The sequence below is a fragment of the Eretmochelys imbricata genome, chromosome 17, assembly GCF_965152235.1.
Source record: "Eretmochelys imbricata isolate rEreImb1 chromosome 17, rEreImb1.hap1, whole genome shotgun sequence".
NCBI classification, from domain to species: Eukaryota; Metazoa; Chordata; order Testudines; family Cheloniidae; genus Eretmochelys; species Eretmochelys imbricata.
The window spans coordinates 1,370,493-1,387,109 of NC_135588.1; the positions used below are offsets into that span (position 1 = coordinate 1,370,493).

The 16,617-nt window shown below is 51.4% G+C and overlaps 1 protein-coding gene across 1 annotated transcript in view; it reads right to left on the reverse strand.

Moving 5' to 3' along the window:
• UNC119 (unc-119 lipid binding chaperone) overlaps positions 1-16,617 on the reverse strand; it is a 42,009-nt gene that overhangs the window by 20,100 nt on the left and 5,292 nt on the right. Inside the window, exon 2 of the mRNA XM_077836591.1 lies at positions 3,406-3,519. Within this exon, the coding sequence (XP_077692717.1) occupies positions 3,406-3,519 (114 nt within the window). The remainder of the gene's footprint in view (positions 1-3,405; positions 3,520-16,617) is intronic.

Sequence of the window (16,617 nt, forward strand, 5' to 3'; positions counted from 1 at the left end):
TAGGGGTCCTGTGCTGTGTATTTTCTGTAAAGAGCTTGGAGAGCCTCAGGTGGAAGGTAATACACAAGTACAGATTTAATAATTTTATTAAGGTAATGTTGAAGAAAAAATGGCTATGTTCAATATTACACATCTACCCTAAACACTTCCAGGTCACTGATGCTATGTCAGCTAATCTATTTGCTAGTTTGTATCCCTAACGAGTATGAATACATCCAGAAAACTAAAGACAGATCTACCACCTGTCTGCTTCTTGAGGGAAATGTAGTGACAGAGATAGCAGAGTCCACCTTTGCAGCAGGAATTTCTTTGTGAAGGAATCAAGTCAGTTGGGGCAGTAGAGAATGTGGGGGGCCTCTCTCTGGATCTCCTCAACACGTTCTCATTATTGTATTTTGGTTCTTCAGAGTTGATTTCATCATGGGGCTATCAGTGTGGGGCTGTAGTGTTGCTTCAGAGCCATAAAGTTTGGCTCTTCAGCTCTGTCCTTCTCCTCATGCCATTCCATAGGGATAGCATCCCTAGCAGAAAGGGGTAATGCACACACTGGATTCCAGCTCTATAAACATGGAAGAATCTGAAAACAGTTACACAAAGTAAATGTTTGCAGAAGAACCTGGACAGTGGAGGACAGATCACTAGCTTCTCTCTCCCTCTCTCTCAGGAGTTGGCTCACAAGTATAAGACAGTCATACAGTTTGGAATGACTGGCAACCTCTGCTCAATGGAGACTCGCTGCTGGAACAGTAGGAGAGTTGAAGGCAAGGACCCAGGTGATTTAACAGTGGAAAGTAAGGCCCAGAACTGGAAGAACCACTGGGGCTGCAAGTGTGTTAGCAAAGACACATATGGGAAGCTTGCACACCACCTACCCACACTATCCCTGCCTAGAGTCAGACATAAGAAGCCTATTACTTTCCATAGCACCAAATTCAGTAACATTTGGAGGGCTTAGGGGAGGAGCAATAAACACACGATGGGAGCGGACATGCAGAAAAGTCCAGGAATGCTAGATTTCCCAATTCCCATTTTCCTTCTGAGTGGGCACAGACTTGCCACTTCTGCCACATCTGCTGTTGATTCTGTCCCTCACAGCGTTAAGACTGCCCTGCAGCCAAGCACAGCAAATCGGCCTGCCTGCCACTTCTGAACAGCTCCCTCTATTCACTGGCTGCTGGGGAAACTGTTTACAGGTTACGTTCGTTCTCTGTCACCGAGCAGGTAAGAGCTTTACATTCAGGGAACAATATTTTAAGTTATTTATATGACTGAAATATAAAGGATTTGTTCCTCAAATGTAAACTTTGATCTCAATCCCAGCTGCAAAGTCATGCTGCTAGCCAGGGCTGCTCTACCCTGGCAGGGGGAAGGATGGATCTAAGTTACGCCATTTCAGCTACGTGAATAATACAGCTGAAGTCGACGTACGTAGATTTACTTACTGCAGTGTCTTCACTGCAGTAGGTCAACTGCTGATGCTCCCCTGTAGACTCCGCCTACGCTTCTCACTCCGGGAGAGCGCTCGGTGGTCAATTTATCGCATCTTCCCTAGACGTGATAAATCGACCCCCACTGGATCAATCACTCCAGAGGTGAGAGTGTAGGCAAGCCCCCATTAGTGTCCCAACTCTTACACTTCTGTGTCAGTAAAGATTTGAGAGTGTTTGGAGTCACTTTGCTGTCTCCTGTAGAGCATAAGAACGGCCACACTGGGCCCGACTAGTGGTCCACATAACCCAGCATCTTGTCTTCCAGCAGTGACTGGTGCCAGGTGCTTCAGAGGAAAAGAACAGAACATGGCAAATATCGAGTGACCCATCCCGTCATCCAGTCCCAGCTTGTGGCAAGTCAGAGGTTTAGGGACATCTGGAGCATTGGTTGTGTCCCTGACCACCTTGGCTAACAGACATTGATGAACCTATCCTCCATAAACCTGTCTAATTCTTTTTTGAATCCAGTTATACTTTTGACTGCAGGACACTGAACGAGCCATTTCAGCTCTGTGCTTCACTTTCTCCATCTGTAACATGAAGAAAAAACTCCATTTCACGTGCAGGGAGACAGAGGTTCAAAGGGACACAACTTAAAATATAAGTCATGCTTCTGTCTGAATTGTCATTATCATTTATGGTTACAAGTAACACCAAAGAGTCGACAGGGATTAAACAAACCTGTGTGTTTCAGTTTGCTTACTTTGTGCCTTTGATAGCACTTCACATATACTCAGCTCCTCCTCTACAGACAGAGTCTCCCTTTGGAGAAGTGTCTCTTCACTGCTGCTGTGTGAAAGACATTTTAAGCGATAGGAAAATAGGATTGTGAAACCACAGAAACTGGCAGGGGCACTGAGAAGCTGGTGTCAAATCTGAGACTACTGCTTCCAATTACGCGAAGCGGTGTCACCAGGACCTCATACCGCCGCGCTCTCATCTATGTGCAGCATCCACCTGTTGCCTCTTGTCACATGTAGCGAATTAAGAACACTGTGGAAGGGACCTGCTTTTTTATCACGTCCGTATTGGCACAACGGGCACTGATGAAGGCGAATGCCTAGAGCAGGAGAGGGCAAACTATGGCCAGCGGGACGGATCCGTCTGGTCAGGGCTTTCAATCCAGCCCGCGGGATTGCCAGCTGCGGTGCAGCGGGGCTAAGGCAGGCTCCCTGCCTGCCCTGGCCCCGTGCCGCTCCCAGAAGCGGTTGGCACCATGTCCCTGCAGCCCCGGGGGGGGGGGGACGATGGACGGACAGAGGGCTCAGTATGCAGCCCCTGGGGGAGAGAGGACAGAGGGCTCTGTGCGCTGCCAGGCACTGCCCCCCGCAGCTCCCACTGGCCAGGAATGGGGAACTGTGGCCAATGGGCGCTTCGGGGGTGTTACCTGCAGGCGAGGGCAGCATGTGGCAGAGCCGCCTGCCCCATCCCACCCCCAGGAGCCACTGCCGGACATGCTGGCCACTTCCGGGAGCAGTGTGGGGACAGGGCAGGCAGGGAGCCTGCCTTAGCCCCACTGCACGCCACTGCCACCCCGAAGCTGCTCGAGGTAAGTGGCACCGGGCTGGAGCCTGCACCCCAACCCCCTGCCCTGAGCCCCCTGCCACACCCCTCCTGCACCCCAACCCCCTGCCCCCCAACCCCCTGCCCCAGCTCTACATTCATGGCCCTGCATACAATTTCCCCACCCAGATGTGGCCCTTGGGCCAAAAAGTTTGCCCACCCCGACTTAGAGGTCCAACTTCGATAGGAAGATAATTTTCCTTGAAGTGAGTAGATTTCAAGTTAACAGTGTCTCTTTGCTATTTGGAAAGTGCTTGGAGCGAAAGAGGCCGGAGAAAGGCAAAGGTTATTTCTGAAGAAGAGAGGTGTGAAGTGGCATTCGTTTATTAGTGACAACATTCTCTGCACTCACCTGAGGCAGGTGGTTTGGTGATTTCAAACAGTACCGTGCCAGACTCCATGTCTCGAATTTTAAACCTGGTGAAATCTATCTTGTACACATTTTCCTCAGGAGTGCACAAATAATCTGTGGAAGGAAAGCAAATTCAGTAAGGAAAGGGTGTGTTGCATTGGCTTGGACTTCAGACTGCTCTCTGGGATCACAACCAGCAGTGGGGGTGGCCAAATGCACCCCAAAAACCCCTTTTCTTTAATACAGAGCTGCAGCCTACAGAGGCTACAATTCCCAGTTTGCAGCACTCCATGTTGATCCAAATGGAAAGATGAAAAGATGGAAAAATGCCTTCTCCCAAGGCATGGAGGAGTCATTGCCATGCCCTGACCCTGGCCCTCCACCTTCTGGATCCCTTTTCATCCAGGGCCCTGAAAAGCAGGCAGCAGTCGATCGAGCTCTGGCCTTTTCCGTTTAAGAAGTCTGCAAGAGTGCAAATGCTAAACAGCTTCGCAGGCACTAAGCTGACTTCACCTAAACAGAACAAATATTCCCAAGACACAATACTGCCTCACCTCGCCATTCACACTAGTCTGGGGGTGAGTTCTGCTACCTTTTCCTCAGGCCTCATGAAAGCTAATAGCAACCGGCCTGCAGCTATTTTTAACTAGAGGTGGATCTTGACTAGACTGTGGTCTGCTAATGGGGCCCTTTCCTGAGTCAATGACTGCTAAATTCTGTGGCTGAACACCACTCTTTCCAACCCTTGTCTTGCTTTGTCTTGGGACCAATTCCAACTCCCTGCCACTAGACAGCAACTTTACCTTTGTGCTGGGTGTGGGAGGGGAGATCATTAGTCCTGTGGTTACTCTCCATGTTACAGAGGCACAGAGTAAAGGCAGCTCTGAAAACCTATTTTATGCTGGCAAAATCTAAATTAATTTAGACCACCAATATACATAAGTGAACTTAGCTTGTAAATGCATGAGTGAAGAACAGTGTCCGGGGCATTTCTGAGAGACCTGCTCTAGAGCAGTGGTCCCCAAACTGAGGAGCGTGGAGGAATGTTCTCCACCCCCAGGTCAGCTCCACCTCCTCCTCCATCCCCAGTTTTGCCTTCAGCCCAAGCTCCTCTGCTGAGCTAACTGTGCAGTAATGGTGGTGGGGGGGGGGGAGGGGCGGCGGGCAGACAGATTCCATTACTAGTTGCGGGGGGGGGCGGGTGACAGGAAAAATTTGGGCACCACAGGTCTGAGGTTTGAGCACAGCTGGAATCTAATTCCTGAGTTCTAATCCCAGCTCATCACTTAGTGGCTGTGCCTGCTTCCCCACTTCTAAAATTGGGATCATATCCACCTCCCAAGGGTGTAGTAAGGGTCAGCTAGCTAAGGACTTACCTATACTTACACTGGGAGGTTTAGGTTGGATATTAGGAAACACTATTTCATTACGAGGGTGGTGAAACACTGGAATGGGTTACCTAGGGAGGTGGTGGAATCTCCTTCCTTAGAGGTTTTTAAGGCCCGGCTTAACAAAGCCCTGGCTGGGATGATTTAGTTGGTGACCTCCTGAGGTCTCTTCCAACCCTGATATTCTATGATTCTATGAATGCTGCAGCTGTGTGCTAGTCCATAGTGGAGACTATGCCTATGTCGATGGGAGAGCTTCTCCTGTTGGCACTGGTACTCCACCTCCTGGAGAGGTGAGACCTATGTGGACGGGAGAAGCCCTCCCTCCCATTGACATACTGCTGTCTACACCAGAGATTAGTTCAAGCGTCGCACAAGGGAGTGGACGAAGTTATATCGACATACGTGTGTAGTGTAGTGTAGACAAAGCCTAACACATGTGAGGGAATTACTGTAGGTTTCAGACAGGAGGAGCGTGCTTTAGAGGAAGCACAAATGAAGTGCGTACACTAACTACTGTGTTGGGCAAATCCTTGGATAGAAAATGACCGGTGTGATTCAAGACTGCCCCAGTACATTAAGAATGTGTCTTAAATCAAGCACATTGTGACTAGCAGGACAGAAAGATATCCTATGATCTCTGCACAACAAACTGTACCAGAAGCCAGACCACAAAGCCCTCAGGCTGGGATTTGCAATCACAGGAACTAGATCCCAGCACTCTAGAGCAGACACAGACATGTGTTTGATCATTCCCAGGTTGCTAGCCTGTACCATGCATGTAATCTGCGGTTTTGTGTGACTATTTTCAGCTGTTGTGTTACTGAAAGTTAACTGCACATTCTGTGCCTTTCCTCTTCCAGGAGCCTCTTTGCAGATGCTCTATCCAGAGAGCTGTTTGAGCACTCAACAGCATAAAGAACAGGAGCATTAGACTTACCCTCCACAGGATTTTACTGCGGGGTGCCATCACCAGCAGACAGTGGAAGTTCATAGGAAATGGAGTCCGTTAGGGATGCTATTAAGCACAAAGCTTTCTGTTGGCATGTGGCAGTGACATTTCCCTCTCAGAGTATCAGCACAGAACAAGTGGAAACACTAACAGCAGCTCTTTGATTGTTGGTTTGGCCAAAATAATTTTCTTCCTATCCAAGAGCTGTGCAGAAGCTCAACTATGTCAGTCATTGCTGGTTATCACAAATCTAGCTGAGGCCCACTGCTGAGAGAAGAACCCTATTAAAGCAAAGCACTCTTTCAGCTGCATAAAACCCCACATTTCCTGGTGACTCTTGAGGCAGAGATAGTCCAGGCATTTAAAGCAACACTCCATTCTGGACTCCAACAAGGAAACCCTAAACTTGAATACGGGGAACGTGTCATGTGAAGATACATGAGGGTTAAGGGTCAGCGCAGGGCCAGGCCAAACTGTTAGCAAGGCTGATCTGGCTGGAACATTCTAGGATACTTACGTAAGTTAATTTGTGCCCCATAGGCACATATTAATATCACTTTTGGAGGCTACTGCTGCCCACTATCAAAGGCTGTGCACCTAATTGCAGAGAGAGGCAGCTGCTTCTGAAAGGTGTAAGAGCCACAGTCAGTAACATGATCAGACCACATGCTCCAGACAAGTGAACTACTTGGTAACAGTCTGGAAGGGGGAGGGGGTGCGATGTGCAAGTCATGTTTGTCCACAAGTTAATAATTAACTGTTTCTTCTGCAGAATTCTTCCCCAGCTAGCACCATGGCAACAGTTATCCCCATCCTAGGCAGCGGTGGTTGCTATAGTAACAGTGTCCATGGATCACCCAAATGAGAGCAGAGCTTTGGGCAAAGAGCTACACAGAAGGCCGAGTGCTGGCCACTCTGTCTCTCTGGCACTGAAAAACCTTCACCACCTTTTCCAGCTCTGCGGGGGAAGTCTTTGAAACACCCTCATCTTTACCAGTACTCTGGTATCTAGCTGGACCACCCCCAGGCAGGTTAGCTGCCAGGGTGAAGGTGGGATTTGGTGTAATTGGTAACAGCTTTCCTGCCCTACCCCCTAGAACGGCATTGTCCAGTCTCCTAGTGGAGAGACACACACGCACGCACTTGACGTGGTATCAACCCAGCTCCTCTCAGAGTCTGCACGGAGATATTTGCTTCCTCCAAGTCCTGCTCAGAAACAGGCTCTTTCCCAACAGCTCCCATTATTAATGATGGAGACACTTGCTAACTGCACAAACACTGCCTCCTCTCCCAAGGCCTGCTGTATTTAAGAACCACCTAGGACATTATGTAAGAAATGTGTTGTCAGAGAAGGAATCCAGCACCTCATGTAAACCACTGGTGAGACCCTACCCTGACCTTCTCTTTACAGATAAATATTTCTACAGAACCAGCAGAAGCCCTGTCCACAGCCTGCAGCCACAGAGTCTGAGCTTCGCTCACCTGCGAGCAGAAGTGTCAGGGTGCCAGAAGGCCAAGGTCATACCTAACTAGCCTAGGACAGAGCAGCCTCCTCTCTACAGAGGTAGAACTGGAGACTACAGGCTCCAACCTGGCCTGCTCCACCACATTGAAGGGGGAGAAATGGCCACAGGCAACTCTGAAGAACACTGTACGTTGTATTTGGCCTACAGTCTGACACCCAAGCTGTAGGGTACTGCCTCTGAGTCATCTACATAAAGTCTTCTCCCTCCCACTTAGTCACTTCTACCAGCTCCACCTCAACCTGTGTGGCTCTACAGGGGGAAGCATCACAAACTGACCAGAATCAGCGACTCCCATTTATAGACAGTCCGAGAGAAACATCTGCAGTCTCACTGCTGAGCGCTGACCACAGCTTAAGGCCAAAGGACCACGGCTAGAACCAGGCTCCGAGTCCAAGGCCTGTAGAACCAGAGGCATCCCAGGGGACCAGCAGCACTGTCATCGCCACTAGAACTAAGCTCAACTCCTGCAGCATGGTTCAATCAGCGGCCAGAGCCTGGTGGGAGAGGAAGAGCCACTCCTCCGGGGAGCAGCATGAAGTACGTATGTCCCAAAGCCCCACGTCTGAGGATGAGGGTAAAATGATCAAACTGCACCAGAACGGGCTTGGTGCTGAGCCAGCACGAAAGCCCAAAACAACAGGTGGCAGGGTGAAGGGACGCCAGTGGGCCAGGCAGCCCCACATGGAGGTTGTGTAAGAATAAGCTTTATATAAACTCAGGTAAAACAGAAAAATGTTTCTTATTCATGACTTTGCCTCTCCAGAGCCCCCCGTAAGGGCGAGATACATGGCCTTGGAAAGACAGGGTGGGAACACAGGCATCCAGAGACGTCTCTTTGGCTGGCAATCCACATGCTCTCAGGGTCTCCAGAAACAGAGTCCCATCTCGTCAGAGGAGAAGAGCCCACATCCAGGAATTCTTCACACAGCGCTTCACAAACTTCAGAGCCAAAATATTTAATTGGAGGCTTCAGTGCCCCCTACCAAAATAAAAGTCTGACTCCTTAAAGCCAGTGGTCGTGTATCCCATCCCGTCTCTGGCACGGTCCATTATTTGGAATAGAACCGGGCAATACAGTTTGTGCTCCTGTGCCAGCAGCACCTTCTGCCCAAATCCAAAGGGGAAAATCCCCAGGGCAGCATGGTCCTGCGGTGTCGGCAGCCTCGGCACTTCCATGTGGGATTTCATTCTGACGAAAAGTGCCGACGCAACAGGACGCCATGGCTGGCTATCAGGAGAAGATGGCCGTTTTCACACTATGTCCTAGGGAATCAGCCCACAACTCGGAGCATTTGCATGTGCACACAGCACAAGAACCTGCACACTGCAACTAGAAGGTTGCAGACGGCCAGGAAATACTAGAGTTAGGGGCCCAGCAGCAGTGATAGGCTGGCCATGTTGCAGGTCCTACGTGTTTTGGAGGATGCATTTTATGACCCCAATATATTGAGCTGCATATTTAACAAGAAAAGAATCAGCCCTTGAATATGTGCAGCATAGCTGGGCCAATGCTGCTCACTGCATTGCCAGTCTAACGGTACCAACTCAACATCGCATTAGCAGGGTTTTGCACCTAAACTCCTAGCTTTAAAATCCTGAGCTTGTCGGTTGCAAGGCTTACAGATCCCCAGGCCATGACCTGCAGAATTTGCAAGCTCCTTTCTCTACAATACATTATACAAGCTCTGCTCGCTTCATAATCAGTAGATAAGTTCAAAGACACAAAATTATAATGGTTTAGAAATAAATGCAGATCGAGTAACACACAGAAGAAGGGGACTGCTCATGCATCAAGCTAACTGGTGTCTTTACACAAGATGAGAGCTTCCAATCTTATCTGCAAGACAATTCAGTAAGTCTTTGCTACATGTAACAGATGAATGGCTAGATACACAAGACAGCCCAGTCACCATCAAACTTCCAGCTGCAAGCTCCTCTCCTTCCTTCTACAGAGTAGGGAATAGATAAATCATTGAAAGAGAAGTTCAGTGACTTTTGCAGTCCTTCCCCCTTCCCCTGGGAGCAGGGCAGGATTGAAAAATTGCTTTCTGCCTTGCTTAGGAAACGCCAGCAGAGGACGCGCACTCTAGTCTGTAACACACAGATCCTGGTGTAAAGTCAGATGTCAGACATCATTAATGGCGAGAGAGCTCTTGCATCTTTGAGAAGGGAAGCAAAACAACCCCTTTGATGGGAATGACGGGTGTCTGGTGCCATTGCCCCTCCCTGCCCCAATCCCATGCTGGCAACCAGTCACCACAAGTCAAACCCGAATAGCACTCCTCGAGGCCTGAGTTATAAAATCCTGCACAGGTCACAAGTGAGATTAAATTTGGGGATCTCTTCTTGATCTAATGTGAGTGTTTGTCTTGATTGTTAGTTGGTTCTGTCTGGGTTGAGGAGACGTTCAGACAGCAATAGCAGCTGCCGCTCAGTCGCTGGCTCCCTCTGGAACGAGGAAGGGAGAAACACAAAGCACTTGTGAACCAGAGTTCACCTCTGCAGCAGAGGCTAAAAGAGGGTGTTCTACCGGAAAGCCCAAGGCTGCATGGGAGCCAACGGCAAAAGAGGCAGCATTAACCTGTGTCTCTAATGCTACTCTGCACATCGGAACTGCTGGCAGCCTGTATCCAGAAAACCCCCAGAGCAGCAGGGATTTCAGCGCCAGGGGGGCAAGCCTGGCTCGGTGGAAGGAGCAGAGTCAGTTTCACAATGCAGTTCAATGAAGCACATACACATTGTGAAGCCAAGCAGGGCACAGCTTCTGCATCCCCACTCAGCCAAAGCGCTGCAGCGAGCAGAGGAGAGGCACACGTCACTGCCCATCCCAAGGAAGTGAACTTGGTACCCCTTCCCCCCTCACCCGCAGACTCTGTCCGGCTCGGGAAACCAACCAGGTGGGGACTGGAACCCTTGCAAGCCTGAAGCGAGTGCGCGGAAGGAGAGCATGTTGTTTTCCTCCTATTTCTTCAGAAAGACGCAATTCCCCAAACAGTGCACGTGCAAGGGTGGAGACACGCAGCCTCACTGCACCAAAACAGTGATGGCCTCCTGCTACCCGTTGAGCAGTGCAGAAAAGAAGGTGACTGAGGACACTGCACAGAGGACAGGCTACCTGGCATGTCTGTACATCCCAGTGACTAGCGCGAGAGAAGCCTTAGAGCCCAAGGGGGCGTGCCTGGCTCTGGAGGGAACTCAGTGGGCCGGGCGGTAGGTGGAGAAGCACTGGTCAAATGTAAGGGCATTCCACGTGCTTTACACACGGAGACCCATGCTGTCAGCGAAATGGTCCACAAGGGGAGGGTAAAAGCCCCACAAACCACCCTCAGGGCAGCCTAAACATGAATGTTCCCTCTCCCATGGGCGAGCTGAGGATGGGAACTCCAGGGAGGGGGCTTGGATGGAACGACCCCATGGCAGAAGCAAAAAAGCAGGAAAAGATAGATAAGCGGGTGGCTGGAGCATCTGCCTGGGAATGCTGCCAGTTACCACTTGGTCCCGTCAGAGGGGCAGCCTCATCCCCATCAGAATGCACCTGTCTCACGGCAACAACCAGGCACAGCTACCTTCTATCCCTAAGTAGCTAAGAACAAAATGGCAATAGACAAGTTAGTATGTGCAGCTACACAAACACTGCCTGTCCTCACCTCCCCTGGGCAATGGTAACCTTGCTCCGGTTCTCATTTCAAGAGACACACTAAGAGCCCTGACGAGGGCACTTCTGCATTCTCTAAGAGATTTGTTCCTTTAGTAACTACTCATTTTAGTCAAGTGGGTGCCATAAATTAGCATGAAAGGCCCCGGCTCCCATGTTCAGACTACTGTGCTGGTGAGAGCATTTCCTCCAGCATGCACTTCTCAGTGGGAGAGGGATGGGATTACACAGCATTCAGTGCCAACAGTCGGGGGGAGAGAATAGAGAACAAACCTGGGGCCTCAAGGTCAGCCAAACAGATGTAATTCTCCCATAAAGCCCTGCAGATCACCAGAGCACACTGGCAGACTGCCTCTATTCCCAGCCTGGTGAAAGGCCACACTGGACTTCGGCACCAGCCTGGCCAGAGCATCTTTTATTGGGGCAGCTTCAATGAATTAGTGGGGATCAGGTTCGGGGGGGAATGCTCCCAGCAACCTCCCACTTAAGATCAGGGCCACAAATTTACAGTGCCCTCCATGGGGGTAAAGGGAAAATCCTCTAGCCTCACCAACATTTATTTATAGGCATCTCATCCTTAGAGCATCTGAGCTCAGCTTTGGCAGATTTTATTCTAAGCCTTTAATTGTCTGGGGGTGGGGGAGGGGAAGCAGAGTGCCAAAAGGAGGAGGAAGGTCTTAGAATCTGAGAAGGGCCCTTGGCCATACAGACAAGGGAGGCAGCAGCAGTCACCTGGGGTGAGCCTGTCTTGCCAGCAGGAGCTGGAACAGAAATCGAGAAGAGGCAGGAACCCCCTGGCTAGCACATGGCTGTTTCCTAACATGCTTTAAGAAACCAGGTCAGAGGCTATTTCGAAACCTGCTCCCAAGAGGTAAGCCAGGTGTAAGACGCAGACACTGATGCTGGACTGCTTGGAGCTGGCGATTAGGAGATTATCAGATTGGAGATTCTCAGGAGGAGGAGGGCAAACATAGCACAGACACACTGAACATGGAGGCTGGTGACCCAGGGAAAGGCACCTTCTGTCTCCCCAGCCCAGAATACACCCCCCCCCCCCGCGGGAAGGGGGTGACTCAGAGCACTGGGGTACTCCTGGCATCCAGAGCAATGCAGAACAAGGAAGAGGAAAGAAGACTCATCAGATGGAGCAACATTAAAACCCCCTAGAGAAGAGGGCAGGGGAGACCAAGGAGCAGGATCCTAACAAAGCCCTGGACCAAAATAGTGGGTCCTAGGTGGTTCCAAGCCTCTTGTTCTGGGCTGGGCTGAAGGCTGCCCTGCCACTTGATTCCTCTTGAGTTTATTGTCTTGTAGACAAGTGCGCAAACACTGCCCTGTACGGGCATCTCACGCCCTCCGCCCCACCCCAAGCCCATGGCAGCCCAGGGAGGGGCACGTTTCAGTCCCACATGGGGTGGGGAGCGTGAGGGAAGAGGAACTGACAGATGTTCTTGGGAAGCGTAGCGGGAAAGGGGATGGAGGAAGAGGAGGATTTTGAGAGGAAAGGGAACCAGTGCCGTGTCCCAGCTAGCACCATGGTAAGGAGGTGGCATCATCGCTTCCCGGGGGACCAAATCCTCACTCCGGCTCCATAAGAGCAGAGCAGCTGCTGCAGGCTTCCTGTGGCTGCATGTTTCGTGGCACTACCTGCTTGAGAGTACCCTTGGGCCTGCAATTCCACTAACGTTCCTGATGCACTCAGTCCTCCCTGGGGTTTGTCTCAGCCCTTCTGCAGCACCATATAATGGCAGCCCAAGAGATCCCCCCAACAACCTCTGCAAAAGGCTTTGCCGGCCTTACAGCTACGTCTACTGGACTGTGGACACACCAGGACATGCCAATCTCACCCACGCTGGTTTCGATGGAGGCCCCGAAGATGTAGATTGTGGCATTTCTCGTCCAATCATTTAAGCAGCAAGGCCTTACCCAGGCAGTGGGCTAGTGTGCACCAGGTGGGGTGAACCGGGCCTAAGGCAGGTTTTGTGGGGGAGACACACTGGTGTGCACTAACACACTACACACCGCAGAGCCCAGCCTCACACGCCATTTGGAGGGTGTGTTCAGTATTTGTCTGAATAAAAATCCCTTCCCCTGGATTCATAGCTTGAGACCTGTAATGTCTCAGTCCTGCCAGCTTCCATGGAGTCTTCCAGGCTAGAGAAGGCAAGCCCTGAATTACTAGTGTAAAGAACCTGCAAGAGAGGGCCCCAACCAACCAGACACCACAGTCCCACCCAGGGCCCCTCCCCACGTCGCCCCTACCGCTTAGGGCTCATCTTCACTAGAGAAACAACAACTAACTGACCCAACATCTCAACCCAGAAGTCCCTAAACCGTGCCTCAGTCGTACTCTGAGCCCTACTGAGTCTGCTCGGCTTCCCCAGAGGGGAAATCTGAAGGGACCCCGCACTGCGTCACGAGTGCTCCGAGTGGGGAAGTTGTGGATAGAGTTCAGGCTCATGCTATGCCAAGCAAGGTATAGCAGTCCTCCAAGGGCTATCCCACAGTGCCCCAGCCACAGCAAAAGGGCCTCTCTGAAAAACTAACCTCCACTGCCAACGGTCAGGCTGGTCTGACACCACCTCCCTGTATTTGCTGCCCAACAGCATGCAGGCAGGCCTCTGCTACAGGCTCCCTAGAGGTCAAATCGCCTCTCCCAGGAAGACGCTGCCAAGCCAGGCTTGACCACAAGCCCCTTACACAGACACGGCTCACTGGGAAGGAACGATAGATTAACAAACCAACGAACAGCAGGAAAGCAACCCTAGCGACTCGCCATGCTGGAAATACAGCGTCCCGTGCCACCACCAACCAGGTTTGCTGGGAAAGGTGCTGCAAAAGACAATGCAGCAGCAGCCCGGACAGCCTGTGATAGGGCACAAGGCCGGAGAGGACGAGACGCTACGACCACCACAGAGAACCCGTTTTACTGACGAGTCGGACCCTTCCAAGTGCCCTTCGGGGCCGCAGTCAGCCAGCCCAACCAATTCCTCCCGGGCAAGCTCGGTTTGTTAAACTGACCATAAACCTGCCAGCAGAGACGCGAGTTCGTCTGCCTATTCCATAGAATGCACCATGGTAGCTAACAAAGTCACCAGTGGATGATCCCCAAGACAGACAAAGCCTTAGACCTTCACTTGGAAGAGGTGAAATGCTACAGAAGGGAACTAACGGCACCCTGCAACCTGTGTATGCACCCATCCTCATTATTCCCAGCACCCTGAGCACAGTAGAGCTAGGGTGTCCCCCACAGGCATGGACACCTTTCTGGGCAGACAGCATGGGAAGGGCAGTGCCCTCCTGACTCCTTGGCCAACCCAGGCTGTGTTCCCAGAGCGGATGTCGGCCCTAGATTTACAGAGGGACCTTTCTTCCCCTCCAGCTGCGCTTGTAATTAACTGCAATCTGAAATTAGCTTTGCCCTCTCCCTGGTAATCCCAAGTTAATCAGGCTGCAAGGTTTTCCTCTTGTTGTGAGTGTGGCTGTAAGAGCAAGTGACAAATCCTGCTAATAGCAAAGCAAATGCTACACTCGCCTTCTGTTTAATCCATCTAGAGCTATGCCAGAGGTGAGCTCATGGAGGAGACGTAACTGCACCCTGCATTTTCCACACTGCCAGCCCTTGACAGCTCTGGTGCAGGGCAAGGCAATGGAACTTGGGGAGAGTTTCACATGAAGAGGGCACAACACACCCAGGAGAGTTTGGACAGCATCTTCCTCCCTTAAGCTTATTAGGGGCAGGGAAACATTGAGAAGACAGGCCAGCCAGATTTCCTGGCTTCCTGCATACATCAGCAGACAGAAGAAGCTTCCATGAATTGGAAGCAAGTGTTCCTTTGCCACAGGGTTCACCAAATGTTGTTCACAGCACCTCGCACCACAGCCAGCCAGCTGCCCTGAGCCATCTAAAAGATTTACCAGTGTCCCCTTTGGGAGCAGAGACCTCCTTCCACCCACGTGTGGTTCCATAACAGGGCTCCTACAGTGCACTCGTGGCCGGCTCAGCACTAAGCCGGTTTCTAATGTCAGCGGGTATTTCTGTGGTAATTGCTGAGTAACCAGCCTGGACGTTGGAGAGAGCAGCTGTTCCTCTTACATAAAACCACTGCATTTTAGACACCGAGTTCTGCCGGCTCCACCCCCAAGCTGCCAGCTCCACCACGCCAGCCCCTTCCTGGGGGGTGTTTTAGTGCCAATCCAAAGGGCACTCAAGTCTGAGGGCTTGGAAGAGCAGCACCATGCATCCTGCATTCAGACTCATGTTTTTCCAACCCAGGGGCTAGGGATTCTGAGTTCAAAACACCCGCACACAGCAGCTGGGAGAAGTCCTGGGGCCTGCTTCCCACCCCCAGCATCACAGGACATTAACGCTCAGGGCCCTGGAGAACTGGCTCTTCCAGCCTTTGCCGTGGCTGGCAAATTTCACAAGTGCTTCAGGAAACCCGGCAAGTCTCTGCACAAAGCCGAGTGGCCAGGGGACGAACAAGAAGGGGCATTGCTGGCATGCGACCACAGAATTCCAGACATGTCGCCTAGTCTCTAAAGCGCGTGTCACTGCAGCATCTCAGCACCTAAGCCAGTCTAGCCCATGCTGGGCCTGGACCCGTTAGAACCGGGTTAGCAGAAGACTTCTTAGCCTTGCTCTGCCATAACCAGCATCCCTCAGCACAGCAGACGAGCGAATCTCCACAGGGCACAATGGAAGGCCCATGCTTGGACCGGATGGATCTACCCCAGGCTATTCACTCTGATAATGGCTCTGTCCCAGGTGAAAGGCTGATGCTCCGAAGTGCCCCAGATGAGGAGGCATTTCAATCATCAAAGGGTTTGACTTATAAAGGCCTGCACAGCCTCTTGCTATAGCCAGCGGTCACCATCCCCACACCCCCGACCTGCACTGCCTGCACTCGGACCAGCGGGCCTTGGGCCTCGCCACCGTCTCGGAGAAACGAGAGGAAACTAAACTGCAAAGCACTGAAGGCCCCATAGCCCAAGATACATTTGTAGCAAGGGCAAGGGATAGCTCAGTGGTTTGAGCATTGGCCTGCTAAACCCAGGGTTGTGAGTTCAATCCTTGAGGGGGCCATTTAGGGCTCTGGGGCAAAAATAAGGGATGGTACTTGGTCCTCCTGTGAAGGCAGGGGACTGGACTCAATGACCTTTCAAGCTCTATGAGCCAGGTATAGCTCCATATATATATATATATATACAAAAAGCCTAATGACAGCGTGTACTGTGATGAGTCAGATCCCAGGGCCACAACACCGCAGACAGAGCTCCAATGGCCAGACCAACACTGTTTCAAATGACTTCATGGCAACAGGAACTTAGGCCCTCCAAGAGGTGGAATCAGTTCAGTATTTTTCCCCTCTGGAATCTGGTTGATCACGCCATCTCCCCCGCCGCCGCTCAACACTCCCCCCAGCAAAGCCATTGCGACTCACACGCATTAGCAAACATACGTCACTGGGCCAGAATGGAATTGTTCCTTGCTAGAGTCACTTGTTCTCCTGACCCTGGAGCTCAGGCCGGCAGAGTCCTGTTTGCTGACCTCCTTTCTGAAGAGCAACCCCCACTATCTGGGCCCCTTCCCTGTTTTAGGGCTTGCTGGGCCCATCCCGTTTGCCAGGGCCAAGCCATGCACCACATGCAGTATGGTACCCTGGCTGAGCGCCCCAAGGCCAAGTCACC